At 40.2% G+C, this 13,564-nt stretch overlaps 1 protein-coding gene across 3 annotated transcripts in view; it reads right to left on the bottom strand.

Moving 5' to 3' along the window:
* The window catches only part of SMC1B (structural maintenance of chromosomes 1B), a 64,053-nt gene that overhangs the window by 15,901 nt on the left and 34,588 nt on the right, over positions 1-13,564 (bottom strand). For 2 of the 3 annotated variants that reach the window (XM_073315998.1, XM_073316012.1), the window contains exons 17-21: positions 8,869-9,014; positions 7,475-7,628; positions 5,617-5,715; positions 3,598-3,754; positions 2,551-2,705 (exon numbers count right to left, since the gene is read on the bottom strand). In XM_073315998.1, the coding sequence (XP_073172099.1) occupies positions 2,551-2,705; positions 3,598-3,754; positions 5,617-5,715; positions 7,475-7,628; positions 8,869-9,014 (711 nt within the window). Of the gene's footprint in view, positions 1-2,550; positions 2,706-3,597; positions 3,755-5,616; positions 5,716-6,448; positions 6,482-7,474; positions 7,629-8,868; positions 9,015-13,564 lie in introns of all 3 variants that reach the window. The other variant, XM_073316005.1, reaches the window with a different exon arrangement.

The raw sequence follows: 13,564 nt of genomic DNA, 5'->3' as shown, positions 1-13,564 counted from the left end.
AATTTCTGTACTAGTCGTCTCTTCTTCCACCACCATTTTTTTCTCACTAGCTCATCCAACTCAAATAATTCAGTTGGCAAAAGATCCTCTTGCTTCACTTCATCCTGCAGCAAAGACTCTGAGACTGAATTAACCTTCCTCCTGTGAAGGTGATCCTTGACTTCTTTATTTCTCTCTTGGACTTAGGTTGGATTTTCTACCGGGGGGGAGGGCAATGCTCATAATGAAAATGAAATGGAGGAGGAAGATGAAAAAGAACCAGATGTAAATAGTTTATATTCCTTTTACCATGCTTTTTCTTTCCACATTTAAAATCTTGTGAAGAGCCATTAGCTCTGGCACTCTCTGGTGATCAGTCAGAGGAACTGCTGTCCATAGAAAAACAGGCCAGTATTCTCCTAAGTTTGAGGTGATTTCTTGAACCCCTTTCTCCTTTAATTTTTACTCCTTAGGGGAGGTGAGACTAGGAACCTGAGTCAGATGAAGAGACCTGCAAAACTCTTCCATTAACAGGCATCTCTTTTATCTTTTGAGTGTGAACAGAATCCCTGTAAGGGACACTGCAGCCATTTCCTGGGGCTTACAAGATGGCAGCCTCTACAGTAAAGGCATTTTTCATGCCAAATCCAAGAGCTCTGTAGCCTAAGAGGGAATTTCTTCCTGAGGGAGATTCCTTTCTTCTCCTCTCCATGCAGAATTCCGGACTTCCCTTAGGGCTAAGGAAAGGAGACCTGACAGGAGGGGATAGGGGTGGGACTGATGAGACCTGCACCGTGGGATGGCATACATGCAAATGGCCTTTTCAGCCACTCCATGCTCTGCCAATGGTAGATTCAGCTGGTCCTGCTTATGGCTTCCCTGTGCCAGGCTGCTGACCTGATGTAACTGCCTTTGGTTACTGACAGGCTCTCTTAATTTTTGTTTCATCTTTCAAGACATTTGCAGCCTGGCTGTCAGACTCCCTGCTGGTAGGGAACTCTCGAGGAACCAGCTCCTGGATCAGGATAAGGCAGACAAAGCAAAGCCTTTCCGACTTCATCCGATGAAGTGAGCTGTAGCTCACAAAAGCTCATGCTCAAATAAACTGGTTAGTCTCTAAGGTGCCACAAGTACTCCTTTTCTTTTTGCGAATACAGACTAACATGGCTGTTACTCTGAAACTTACCAGGTAAAGTAGCTCTCTCACCAGTGTTACTTGTTTATAATAATTATGTTTCCCCTAAACTTGGCCGGCCCAGCTAAATTATGAAGGTATGCAGGAATTAAACACATTTCTTATGTTTTAGTTCATCACCAATCTCTGCCATACCTCTAATCTGTCTTGCACTAATTTTTTTTTAAAACAAATGACGGAGTAAAATCTTGCTAAATGGCTATAACATTTCTTTAAAAACAGCCATACAGGAGACTGTATAAATTAAGTCAGAGGCTACATATCATTCCAACTCACTCTCTATAGTACATCTGTTGTTGGGTCTAGCCCACTATGTTTAAAATACAAGTAAGGGACTGCTAACTGCTATGCTGCTGGTATAAATTTGCACAGAGGTTAACACTGCTGAGTGATCTCAACTTTAACTCCCTGGCCTCCTTCAGTAAGAAAGGGTATGAACTTGGGTTTTAGGAGGCCAGAAAAGATATCTTGTATGTTGGGCACAAGAAGATATATCTGTTATCGCTGCGAAGATCTATGTTGTTAGATCTCCTGTATACAATTCAATTCTCACGCTCTTTCTGAGGGAGAATAAGTGTGGGAAATGTGTCTGTGGTATGGAGCAAAACTTGAACTCATCTGCAGAAATACTTAAAAATTTGCTGAACTTGATATGCACAAATTGTGTCTGAGATTTCCTATAATTTACTTTGAAAGACTGGTAATATTTTTCTTTTAGAAGTTTCAGAAGTACATGCTAGATGACTGATGAGGAGTTAATACAGAGGAGCAATTGTTATAAAGAACTATAGAACTAATTATACTGATATGAACTGGGTATATGTAAGAGTGGTTCCCCCCCACATTTATTTAGAGAAGTGTAGGGAGTGTTAAAACAAAAATGCTAGGGTTCAGATATCTAAAATAGTCTTGTTAACTGGTTACATGGATATCTGAATGTTCTGGATGTTTGCTATACCCACCATTAGATCTGTGAACCAATAGTATTTCCTTTAAAAACCAAAAGTAATGAATATACTTTATGCATCCTTCGTGATATTAAAATCAAATAAACTCCCAAAAGAGTGAACGCATTATCCATCCCTCTCTTGCACAAAAGAAAGCTGTAGGTAACTGCAGACTGGTAGATACTATCTTTTCTTCACTTCATATAATTGTGATTCTCCTAATGATCTTTGTCTTCTAGTCCGTTTGCATAAATTTCATGTCCAAGACTGAAACCATAACCTATCTTTGGAGAGTTTAAAAAAAATAAAAGTGAATGAATTCTACTGTTCTAGTTAATGAAACTTTCAGTATTATAATTCCAATTATCAACTGAGGGAAAGTAAGCTAGTACACTTTTTTTAAACCAAGTACTTGAAAACATTACACACCTGAGCACAACTGTTTCTGCAGAGTTTCTTGTAGATCTGATCGATAGCTACTGAGACATGCTCAAAACACTGGCTGAAACGCTCGTATCTTCTTTTTTTCATCTGTTCAAATTCTTGCCTACATATCCTGGCTTCCCTTCTGCTGGCCTCAAAAGCTATGAAAGAATAATTGAACTTCAGCTTTGCAGGAAGTGCACAATAATAAACTTATAATTAGTTTAATTCTCTTAGTAATCCATATCTTAGCTAATAAGCATTTTACTAGAGAAATCTGTATTGCAACATAAACGGAAAACAGCTTCAGTGTATATATGAGCAACATGGCAATGTCTTAAGTTTGCTCCCAGCGCTCAGCTACTGAGACTGAAAACCTAGAAAATTGTTTGGATGTTTCCAGTTTTCCCTACACAAGACCAGACTGATGTGTGAAGAGATGGAGCTCTGCCTGAGCACAGGTTGTTCACAGTTGTATATTTAGATTGGATAAACTCTATAGCAGCTTATAAGTCTATATTTGGGTGTGGCAGTGGAATTCCTTGCACTCTCAGTAATGTGCTACTTACAGCACGCCACTAATTTTGCAGTAATGTTTGTGTTTTGAGCTCCAGAAAAGATATGGTAACTGATACATGGATTGCTTCTTCTAAGGAAATTAGCAGAAAATTCTTAGCAAATCAGTCATCTCTGAAATTTAATAAAACCTCTTATCAAGGAATATACTATATCTTGCTTACAAAGATATTTTTGGTGAAGATACAAACAGAATTAATGATGGAACACAAAATTTTAAAGAAATAATTTGGAATAAGATGCAACATTTTATAAATAAGATTATTAATATGAAATGGCAGTATAAAAGTGTAACTAAGGAAAAACACAGGGCCTCTAGTAGTAAGTCTCTGATACAAACACAAAGGAAATACTCAAATATGTGAAAGGAGTAAAAAATAAAAAAAAATAAAAAATAGGACCGGTTTCAGCATAAGGATTATGCAGGATGGAAAATTTTCACAGAAATGGTTACTAATAAGGAAGATTCAGTGTTACCATCTACTGATTCCTGGAACTTGTCCTTAGCCGTCTGCAATTTCTCTAATGCTCTTAGGTTTGGTGCAGCTGTTTTGAATAAAACGTTTTCTTTGGATACTATTTGCTGCTGCAGTCGTGTCAGATGAGCCTCAATCTCTTTATCAGACTGTAGGTCCTAAGTAGAAGACAAAAAGCCATAAAAGGGGATTACTTGCGAAGAGAATCAGCAGGCTCCCAGACAAGAGGGCCCTATACAAACTGGTTCACCACAGATGGAAATATACCACGTGTCCCTTACATCAGGACACAGTAAGCAGAAACAGCAGCCGAACAAACCTTGGCAATAGTCAGGAATAAACATTTTTTTTTAAATGCCCAAGATAATTTAAACTGAAATAAAATGGACAAGAAGCATGGTCAAAGGCCTCTGCCTTGAGAAAACCTTTTAAATCAATTCCATCTGGCAGCATGACACCTCCTAGCAGAGAGGTCTGGTCTCTTAATATTCTGCCTTGAACTCCTTAGACAGGCCACGACATCCAATCATATAAGGCTTAAACCAAACAGTTCTGTTGTTATGTGAAGCAACTTGAGCTCTGGGTGACATTCCCTGCAATTCTGCTGGAGAAGAAGAATTTCTGATACTGTAAAAGTGTTTTCCTTAGCTCTATTTGAAGAGCTAGGTAGGATCTTTAGCCCTCAGAACCAATTTTGATTGTTCCTGAGTATCTTTATAAAAGACCTTTACAAAACGATGACCAACTCCTTCGAGCCTGGTATTCTGAAGCAGGATTAGCAGCCACATTGCTTGTGTAAGGGGAGAATTTTTTAGGAAAAGCTCTTCCAGACTCACTACTACAGCTTCTTGCAGTAGCAAGTTGTGAAAAAGATTTTTGGTCCTTTGGGGCAAGGTCTTGCAGGTATTGCAGATTGGCCTGAGCACATTTCCCTGAGATATAAAACACCCTTTTTGTGCCGTTGTACAGTAGGGAATATAGAGGGACAAGAAAAGTATCTTAACTCTTATCAACAGATTGGTCATCTTGAACAAGAACATAAAAAAAGATTGAGTGCATAATACACTCAACGATCTAAGCCACTCCACTTAACTATTTACAACTCTTTCATGAAAACTAACATGACGGAGAAAGGGAAAGACTGGTTCTGCAACCTCTCCAGAAGATGAACAGATGATCCAAAGGATTCTTACAGAAGACAGGGTATTTATATCCTTGGTCTACAGCTATGGCTCTCAACCTTACCAGACTACTGTACCCCTTTCAGGAGTCTGATTTGTCTTGCGTACCCCCAAGTTTCACCTCACTTAAAAGCTACTTGGCTTACAAAATCAGACATAAAAATACACAAGTGTCACAGTATGCTATTAGTGAAAAATTGCTTACTTTCTCATTTTTGCCATATAATTATAAATCAATTGGAATATAAAATATTGTACCTACATTTCAGTGTATAGTATACAGAGCGGTATAAACAAGTCATTGTCTGTATGAAATTATAGTTTGTACTGACTTCGCTAGTGCTTTTTATATAGCCTATTGTAAATCTAGGCAAATATCTGGATGAGGTACCCCCTGAAAGACCTTTGCGTACCGCCAGGGGTACGTGTACCCCCGTTGAGAACCACTGGTCTATGGAATGCAAGGCTCCGGGGAACTGATACAAGGCCCTTATCTGCCAAACACTATTCTTGAAAGTTCTGTGGCCAGGTATGTGACTTCTGTTGCAGGGCCCCATGAATGTAACAGTATGAAGGAAAATTGGAATTTCTGTTCCTCCTCCATTAGATTTGCACTTAACTTTAAATTATAGCATGCACTTTTTGTAAAGTGGAATATTCTGATCGATAAAATGCACATATACTAATGCTAAAAAGTCACGATGTCTAACAGGAAATGGCCGCTATCAAATCTCAAGCTTACTAGTTTTCAGTCAAAACATTTGTTTAAGATTATGCTGAAGAATGCATGAAAGCGTCATTATATAGTACTATAAAGTAAATAAAACAAATGGCTTCACCGTTAGATCATCTGTTAGACTGCTGTAGTCTATCTGAATTGCTCTCTCTCTTTCATAGATATCTGCAGTAGCCTCAGTGCTCTCTGCTTCAGTTCCCAGCTGTAACACAGATGAAGGGCTTTTAAGTTCAGAAATATAGTGATCTTCTTAGTTTTTAAAAAGAACAAAGTCTACATGACATGGAATGAGGGAGAAAAATGGAGCAACTTTTCCTTTCCTAATTTAATACACTTTTGTAATCAAACATTATGGTTTACTAGTTGATTAGAAGGAGGTATTAATAGTCGAAAATGCTGTCTTTCTATGAAGTTTGAAGAATCCAGCACGTGCAGTTGTGGGGTTAACATGAAAGCAGAAGTGGATTTGTCCAGAGTGCACTTAAAATGGACTAACTCCATTTCTGGTCTGTCAGAATGGGCTTTCCAGGGAGTTTTAAAATCCCCCTTCAAGAAAGGCTCCCAGGGACATCAGTCAACAGAAAACACCCCTTCTAGTCAATTGTCCTTAGAAAAAAAAAAAACCACTCTTTCTTTTTAGGCTGCTGGGCAAGGAGCACAAGCAGACTGCCTCCTACTCATTGCAAGCCTGGGTCAACAATTACCGACTTCAGCTGTGTCCCAGTCCTCACATGCTGCTTCCATCTTCCTCATTGTCAATACCCCATTACTTTCCCTCCCATATTCCACACATCAGTGACACATTACTACGTCCCCTCAAAGTTATCCACCTTGTTCCTACTCCATGACAGCCACAGCCCCCTCTCACCATATGCCATCTCCTTTCCGCCAACGTAGTCACTCCATGAGTACCCTCCAAACCCCTTTCTCTCCACTGAATGCCCCTGTCCCCTTGTTCTTCCTTCCTCCTCTCCCACCCATTTCTACCTATCCTCACCCAGAGGAGCTTTCCCAAGACTGGATCCAGGGAGCTTCCTTGCAAATTTCCTTCCTCCCTTTCACTCTCTCTCCTGAGAAAAAGGTAAAGACTTTTTACTCTTCACAGCAGTTGGGGGGAGGGGGAAGGGCAGAGGCAATCCTGCTGACACAGCCACCTGGCAGGTAGAGGGACAGTTTGCCCTGGGGCACCTGTTTCGGGGGGGAAGGGGAGGAAACAGAGTAGCTTTGCAACCTGGCACGGAGTCTCACCGTCACTTGGTTTGGAGGCCCTCTCAAACAGAGAGCGGAAGCTGCCACTGCAGGGTGAGCTTGCCCTCCAACCCCCTGACCAGTCTCCCCCCAGTGGTGATTTTTTTTGGAAGGGTGGAGGGCCCCGAGTTTCAGATTTTGCCCTAGACTCCCAAAATCCTCTGAGTGGCCCTGCCCACTATGAAAGTGAGGAGGGAGGACTTGAAACTGTCATAAGTATTCCTAAGAGTATATTCCATTTCTAATTTATTTGACTTTATTTCTATACCTGTTGGAGGAAGGAAGCTCAGATTTAGAGAATATTCATATTTAGGATAGGGGAGAAATGTCAGAATATCATCTAAGGAGGAGTCCTCAATAGGATGAAATTCAGATTTGAATGATTTTCTATCTAAACCCCTAGGTTTTACATTTTTGCAATAATAGTTTTGTCTTTATGCATCCTCTTAAATGTTTATTTGCAATGTTGATAGGGCAATGCCTTTGTATTATGAAGCTTTTATTATTTTCAATAAGATGTTGCCAATGTGGTTGCGTGTAAAAATGTGTGATAGCCCCTTCTATTGGCTGCATAATGATGGATTTGGCCAGTGCCTATATTATTTTACATTATTATGTAACCAGGACAGTCAGCCATTAGGAAAAAAAAACATTTTACTTCAGGAATATGTTTTCTGCTATAATACATCTTTCATAAGTATTTTCTACAGTACCTCTACTTCACTGATTTCATCCAGTGACCCCAATAAGACAGAAATTCTCAAATCTTGGACCTTGCATTCAAGAAGCATATTATGTCTCTCTAATCTCTTCTGTTCCAGAGAGGTTTCAATAGATATAGCTTCCTTTTGCAACTTACCCATTTCCCTGCAACCATACAAAAGGTATGAAACGGTTAAAACACTGGCATTATTAAAATTATATAACTACACAACTTGGAAACCAATCAGGCATGTACTAATAGAAACCATAAGTATTTCTCTACTGTAGTCTACATTATCTATTAAAAGGTAATTACTTGGTACTGTAATGATCTGAAGTCCTATATAATGCATTAGCACCAAGAAGGAATTAAAGCTAAGCAGACCGTTAAAGTCATTTTTCAAACATGGATTCTTTTACCAATACCAGAGGGGCGGAAAATAACAGTCTTGGTATATCAAAGTTCAAGCTTTCAGAATTTAGCACACACTTACTATCCATCAACTACAATCACAGCCCATACTTCTGCTCATGAAGATTTCTTCCCTTCAAACCGTGAACTGATATAGTATCTTCTCCTAGCATTACTTGAAATACAATTCAAGGTCACCTAATCAATTTACTGTAAAAATATAAGTGGCTAAATAATAATCCTAATAGTGAGCAGTCAAAAACTAATTTATCATAATTATTGTTACACAATATATTCTGTATAGATGAGTATTGAAATTATGAATTCTTAGAACTTTTTTATGAATAAAGTATACTATGAGAAATATTTCACAAATTTTCTTAGCTAACACATACATGTTTATCCCCAAAAAGGACGAATCACTGGATTGAACAATGGCTGATAATGTATGGCTAATAATGATCATGTATTGATTCAGTAGGAGACGCTAAAAGAGAATATATGCACAGAGATTAAGCAGGATTGATGAAGACAAGATGGACTAAACTAAAGGAGGAACCATTCCCACAGAAGAGGATTTAGCAGCAGAAGCAGGACAAGAAAGCAGTTTATAATTAGTATTTCCCTCAAGATATGCAATACCTGAGAGGCACTGAGTGTAGCACTGTGCAAACAGAAAAAAATTCTAAAAATCACGAGAAGACATTAATCAAAAATTCAAGGTTTAACTATTTCTAACTATGGGAGACCAGGATGAGACCTAATGGGGGTGGGGAGCATATTATCCCACATCTACCCACTACAGGTTCGTACACCTTCCTTTGTAGCATCTGGTGCTGACCACTGCTGGAGACTGGATCACTGGACTACACTGACCTCAGGCCTGATCCAATATGACAACTGACTTCCCACAAAAGGTCCAAGCATCTAAAGTGTTGACCTCTTTTGAAATTACTAAACTAATTATTATACCCGAATACAGTTAGTAATTACCTATTAAGGGTTAATAATTTCTTCCTTGATTCCTCAACTTCATTTTGGGATTTTGTAACCTCTGTTTTGAGTGTTATTAATCTATCCTTAAGATGCTGTTGTTCCTCCATTATTTCATTCACCATTAGTAAAAATTCTTCCTCATCCTGCATAAAAAATAATTTCATATTCTTAATGTTATGTTATCTTTTATTTTAAAAGTCTAATTATATAGCATATGCCATTATATAGCAAGAGGGAATCAAAGTTTAAAACCTTTATACCGTATTACATTGGTATAACAAACTAGCTGTCAGTTTCTTTATAAAGCTATTCATGCTGTGAAACTATTGCACTTGAAAATACTCAACTACACAGATTCCTATATATCCAGTGAGCTATTCATGGTACTTTCTTAAACAAAGATCCAAAAGAATTTTATTGAGAGCATATATAGTCTTAATCTCAAAGGATTACCTTAATACATAGTAAAGGCCAATAAACTACCTTCCAATAGTTTTGTAGAGATTGAAACCACATGATGTCTAAAAAGCATTTCTTCTTATTTTGTATAGCAAATTAAAATATAAAGAAATTAAAATATATAAAAAAGTTACAACACATCTATAATATTTGTGTAAAATAATAATAAATGTATAAAGGTTAATACATCTATAATATCTGTCTCTGTTAGAGAGGAGGTCAAGCAGGACACCTCTATTCTCACATTTGAAGCATCCAGCCACCAGTTAAGTGCTCACAAGATTTGGGGTGGTACCATGAACAATGTGCTCAAATGATGCTTGGCTGGAAAGTACACAAATCTAATGGCCACAGAAGGAATCTGCAAGCAGCATCACGCAGGAACACACCTACGTGTGTCCTGTTAGTCCCAGGCATGTGTGAGTTCTCATGCACAAGTTACTGAAGGACTCTTCTGGCAGGTATGCTCACGCTGACCATGAGTTGAGTTTGAATTCTATTCACGCTCGACAGCATGAGAGACCATTTTTCATAATTCATTAGAAGCTCTAATTAGGAGAGCAAGGAGAGGATTCAATGTAGAGCTGTCTTGGTCTCAGTCCTGGGACTTGACCCTGATCAGCCTATCATCTAGGTATGGGTAGACACGCAGTGCCTATTTCCTTAGATATCTCACTACCACTGCTAGGCAACCTGTGAATACACTCAGTGCCATGGACAGTCCATAGGGTAGGACTCTGTATAGATAATGCTTTGGTCCCCCTATAAATCTGAGGTACTTTATGAGCCAGGTAGATGGTAATAGGGAAGTATGGATATTGCAAGTTGAAAGTCACAAACCAGTCTTAACCTCAAAGTGATGCACACAAGCATTACCATCCTGAATCTGAGACAGCATGTTTATCTGTTGAGCCTCCTCAGGTATAGGACACGACCAAAAACCCTTCTTTTTTGGAATAAGAAAATACAGTGAATAGACTTTCTTCCCCTGTATTCCTGAGGTAACTCCTATTATTACCAGCCAGAGTAACGAGGACAATTCTGTTTGTGAAAGGCTCTCATGATAAGGATCCCTGAAGAGGGATGAGAAAGGAGACAGGAAGAGGGTAGGGAGAAGAATTGGATGGTATAAGCATGTGGCAACCTCTAGCACCCATTTGTTAGTGGTGATGTCCAACCATGCCTTGTGGGACGAGAGGAGGCTGGTGCTCAAGAGATTGCTCAGTTGACTAGCGTCAGTGCAGCTTTCAACCAAACTATCAAGTCTGCCAACGCATGAATGCAGTGCTGTGTGCGGCTGGTGTCGAGAAGAGTTATCAACCTCTTCCGTACTTTTATAGATTTTTAGACTGATTGGGATATGGAGGTGTTTGTTGCCTATCCTGGTGTTGTGATCGATGATGGTACACTGGAGGCATACAGATTCCTGGGGACCTCCACATCTCCTTTGAGTCCTTTAGCAACTACAGGGTGCTGTTTTCTCACTAAATAGTTCTGATCCTTTGAATGGTAAATCCTCAGTTATGGCTTGCATTTCATGAAGAATGCCTAAAGCCAGAATGCTATTTACATGGTAACAGACTGTGGCCATGGACCAGACTGTGGTATCTGCCACATCCACTGCAGCCTGAAGAGCTGACTCTGTTACCCCCTGGCCCACTGTAACAAGGTAATTAAGCTATTCTTTCTTCTGGGGGGGGGGGGGGAAGAGGCAGGGTCTGTTGAGTGGCATCCCATCCCATATTAAGAAATTGTACTCGGTTAGGACAACCTGGCAAATTTGACACTTGCAGCTTGAATGAAGCAGAGGAGGACTTTCACCCAAACAGTTAAGTCTTTTGGGATCCTTTTCTTTTGTTGGGTTTCTGGTGAACATGGACAGCCAGGAGTACTAAGGAACTGGGGTTGAGGTGCAAGTAGAAATACTCAATTCCTTCAGTACTAGATATCATTTTTCTATGCATTTCATAGTCAGTAGGTGACTGGCATTTACCACAGCACTCTTTCTGTATCTAAAGATCTCATTTCTAGGAAGAGATATTCTGGCTAGTCCCAGGGATGACAGGATATATAAAAAAAAAAATTGAGATTTCTTGGTCTCCAAGGTGTCTGATCTGTATCAGGAGCTCCTAGAATGCCCTAAAATCATCTAGGATCAGCATCAGTGCTGAAATTATTGTTTCATCTGGAGTTGACAAAGACAGGTCCTCTGCGGGGCAAGAGTTTGGAAGACGACTGCTGCTGCTGCTGCTGCATTCATACCTCTGGGTCCCACTCTTCCTGGTACTCAGGTATTATTGGAGACAGTGATATCACTGGGGAGGACCACCTTTTCCTTTTTTTTCCGTTAGAGGCATGTGGTTTCTCGACACCTGGAATGGTAGGCCTCAGTATTTCCAGAACAGTCAGGGCAGCATCCTGTAAACATATGGGTGGCTTGGAGGTTATTGTGGTTGTACCAGTGCCAATCCTGATGTGATGGAGTCCTGAGATCCGCTGATGGATCTTATCTGGGACAGTTCTCCGCTCAGTCAGAGGGGACAGATGGCTTTATCTCCTCCATAGATGCCACCAATAGGTAAGGCGCCAGCAGTATCAGGCTTGTGCTGGTACCAAGGGATATCTCCAGTGCTGGGTATGGATCTGGCACAGGTCGCAGTTGTTCCTCCAGTGCCAGTGCATATGTAGGGGCGCTTTCAGTATCCAGCCTGGTACCAATGGTGTCTGCTGCGTAGCACTCTGTTATTTTCCTGACTCATCTTAAGTGACGGTTGAGGCTTGGGAAGGAGGGGGGTTATCCCCCAATATCTTACTGGGACTCTCTACATAAGTGGACACTGAGCATTGCCATGAGCTTCTGCCCTATTGCTGTGTGTGACTGCAGTCGGTGCCCTGTTTCAATGTCTAGGGCATGATCTGAAGGTCTAGGTGAATCCAGTGCCATGGATGTTGTGTTGGCTCTTTGCTCAGTCCAGAATTCTCCGTTCGTAGGCATCACCCACCTGGTCAGTGCATGCTTCACTGGTATGGAGGTCCTCAAACCCCCAGGGATTCTGATGCTGCCTTCATTGACTGCTCCAGGAGATGGAGGTTCAGTCTTTTGTGTCATTTGACTCCTGATGCAAGTGGAGAATGAGGTGCAGAACACCTGCTTGGGATCAGGTGCCCGATGTGCCCATATGCAAATGGAATCAATGTTATAAGATAAAATGAGTGAGGCATGAGGCCTGTGGGTTTTAAGTCTACAAGGACCTGTAGAGGGGGACCTTGCGTCAGAGAAAATCAATCAGCTTGGGTTTTATTCTGTTCCAATTTCTTAAAATAAGGAGAATGAAGGCTGTTCTAAAGAATCTTCACAAGATTTATGAAGTTTGGATGAGAATAGCTAATATTAAAGCATGAGCAAGACAGACACACATTAGGTTCCACACTGCTGCCACGGGCAGTAGGAGGGAACTAAGGGAGGGTCACAACTGCCTCACCTTTACGCTCTTGTATGGGAGCATGAAGAAGCTAAGGATGCATGAGTGGCCCCATTGCTAGAAAAAAGAATATATAGCAGGATCCATGCCAACACACACTCAAAGAACTTTCAGATACTTTTTCTTTGCTTTGATAAAATTAAAACAGCATCCCATTCTCTATGATTACAAAGACCCTTACCCTACAACATGGAAGTAAATAGGAATTTTGTCTTTGAATTCAGCAAGAGTGGACGAAGCCTAAAAGGCACTGGGAAGAAGGCATTCATGGAAAGCCTGCAGAGACAGCCCTGTCCACAGCAGACACTGGTGGGGGCATGGCCAGCAGCTTCATGACTACATAGGTCCACTATCCAAAACCACCAAAACGGAGTGTGGGGGCACAGATGCTGTGAACTCTATTATAGTCCATGGGCTATTGTAATAGTCTCCCAAAATTCCCTCAGCATTGGAGAGAGGATTCCATCCTTCTCACACATAAACTCCCATTTACTCACAGCCCATGCAATCAGATTTTAGGGGAAAGGATTTTAATCACAAAAGAGGAACATATGCTTTGAACTCTTTGAAAAAATTTTATTTTGATGCTAAATTATTTTCCCCTCTCCAGAAATACACCTTTCCTCTGTATTTTAATAATTTGATTTACTTTAATGGAAAGATGTGGAAAATAGAGATGTACCTGGCATCATTCTCAATATGGAGCAGGTTTATGTGGGATAAACATCTAAGTAATATATCTTTTATTTAAC

The sequence above is a fragment of the Lepidochelys kempii genome, chromosome 1, assembly GCF_965140265.1.
Source record: "Lepidochelys kempii isolate rLepKem1 chromosome 1, rLepKem1.hap2, whole genome shotgun sequence".
NCBI classification, from domain to species: Eukaryota; Metazoa; Chordata; order Testudines; family Cheloniidae; genus Lepidochelys; species Lepidochelys kempii.
The sequence above is the reverse complement of the archived record's forward strand: the minus strand, read 5'-3'. Positions and strand labels throughout refer to the sequence as shown.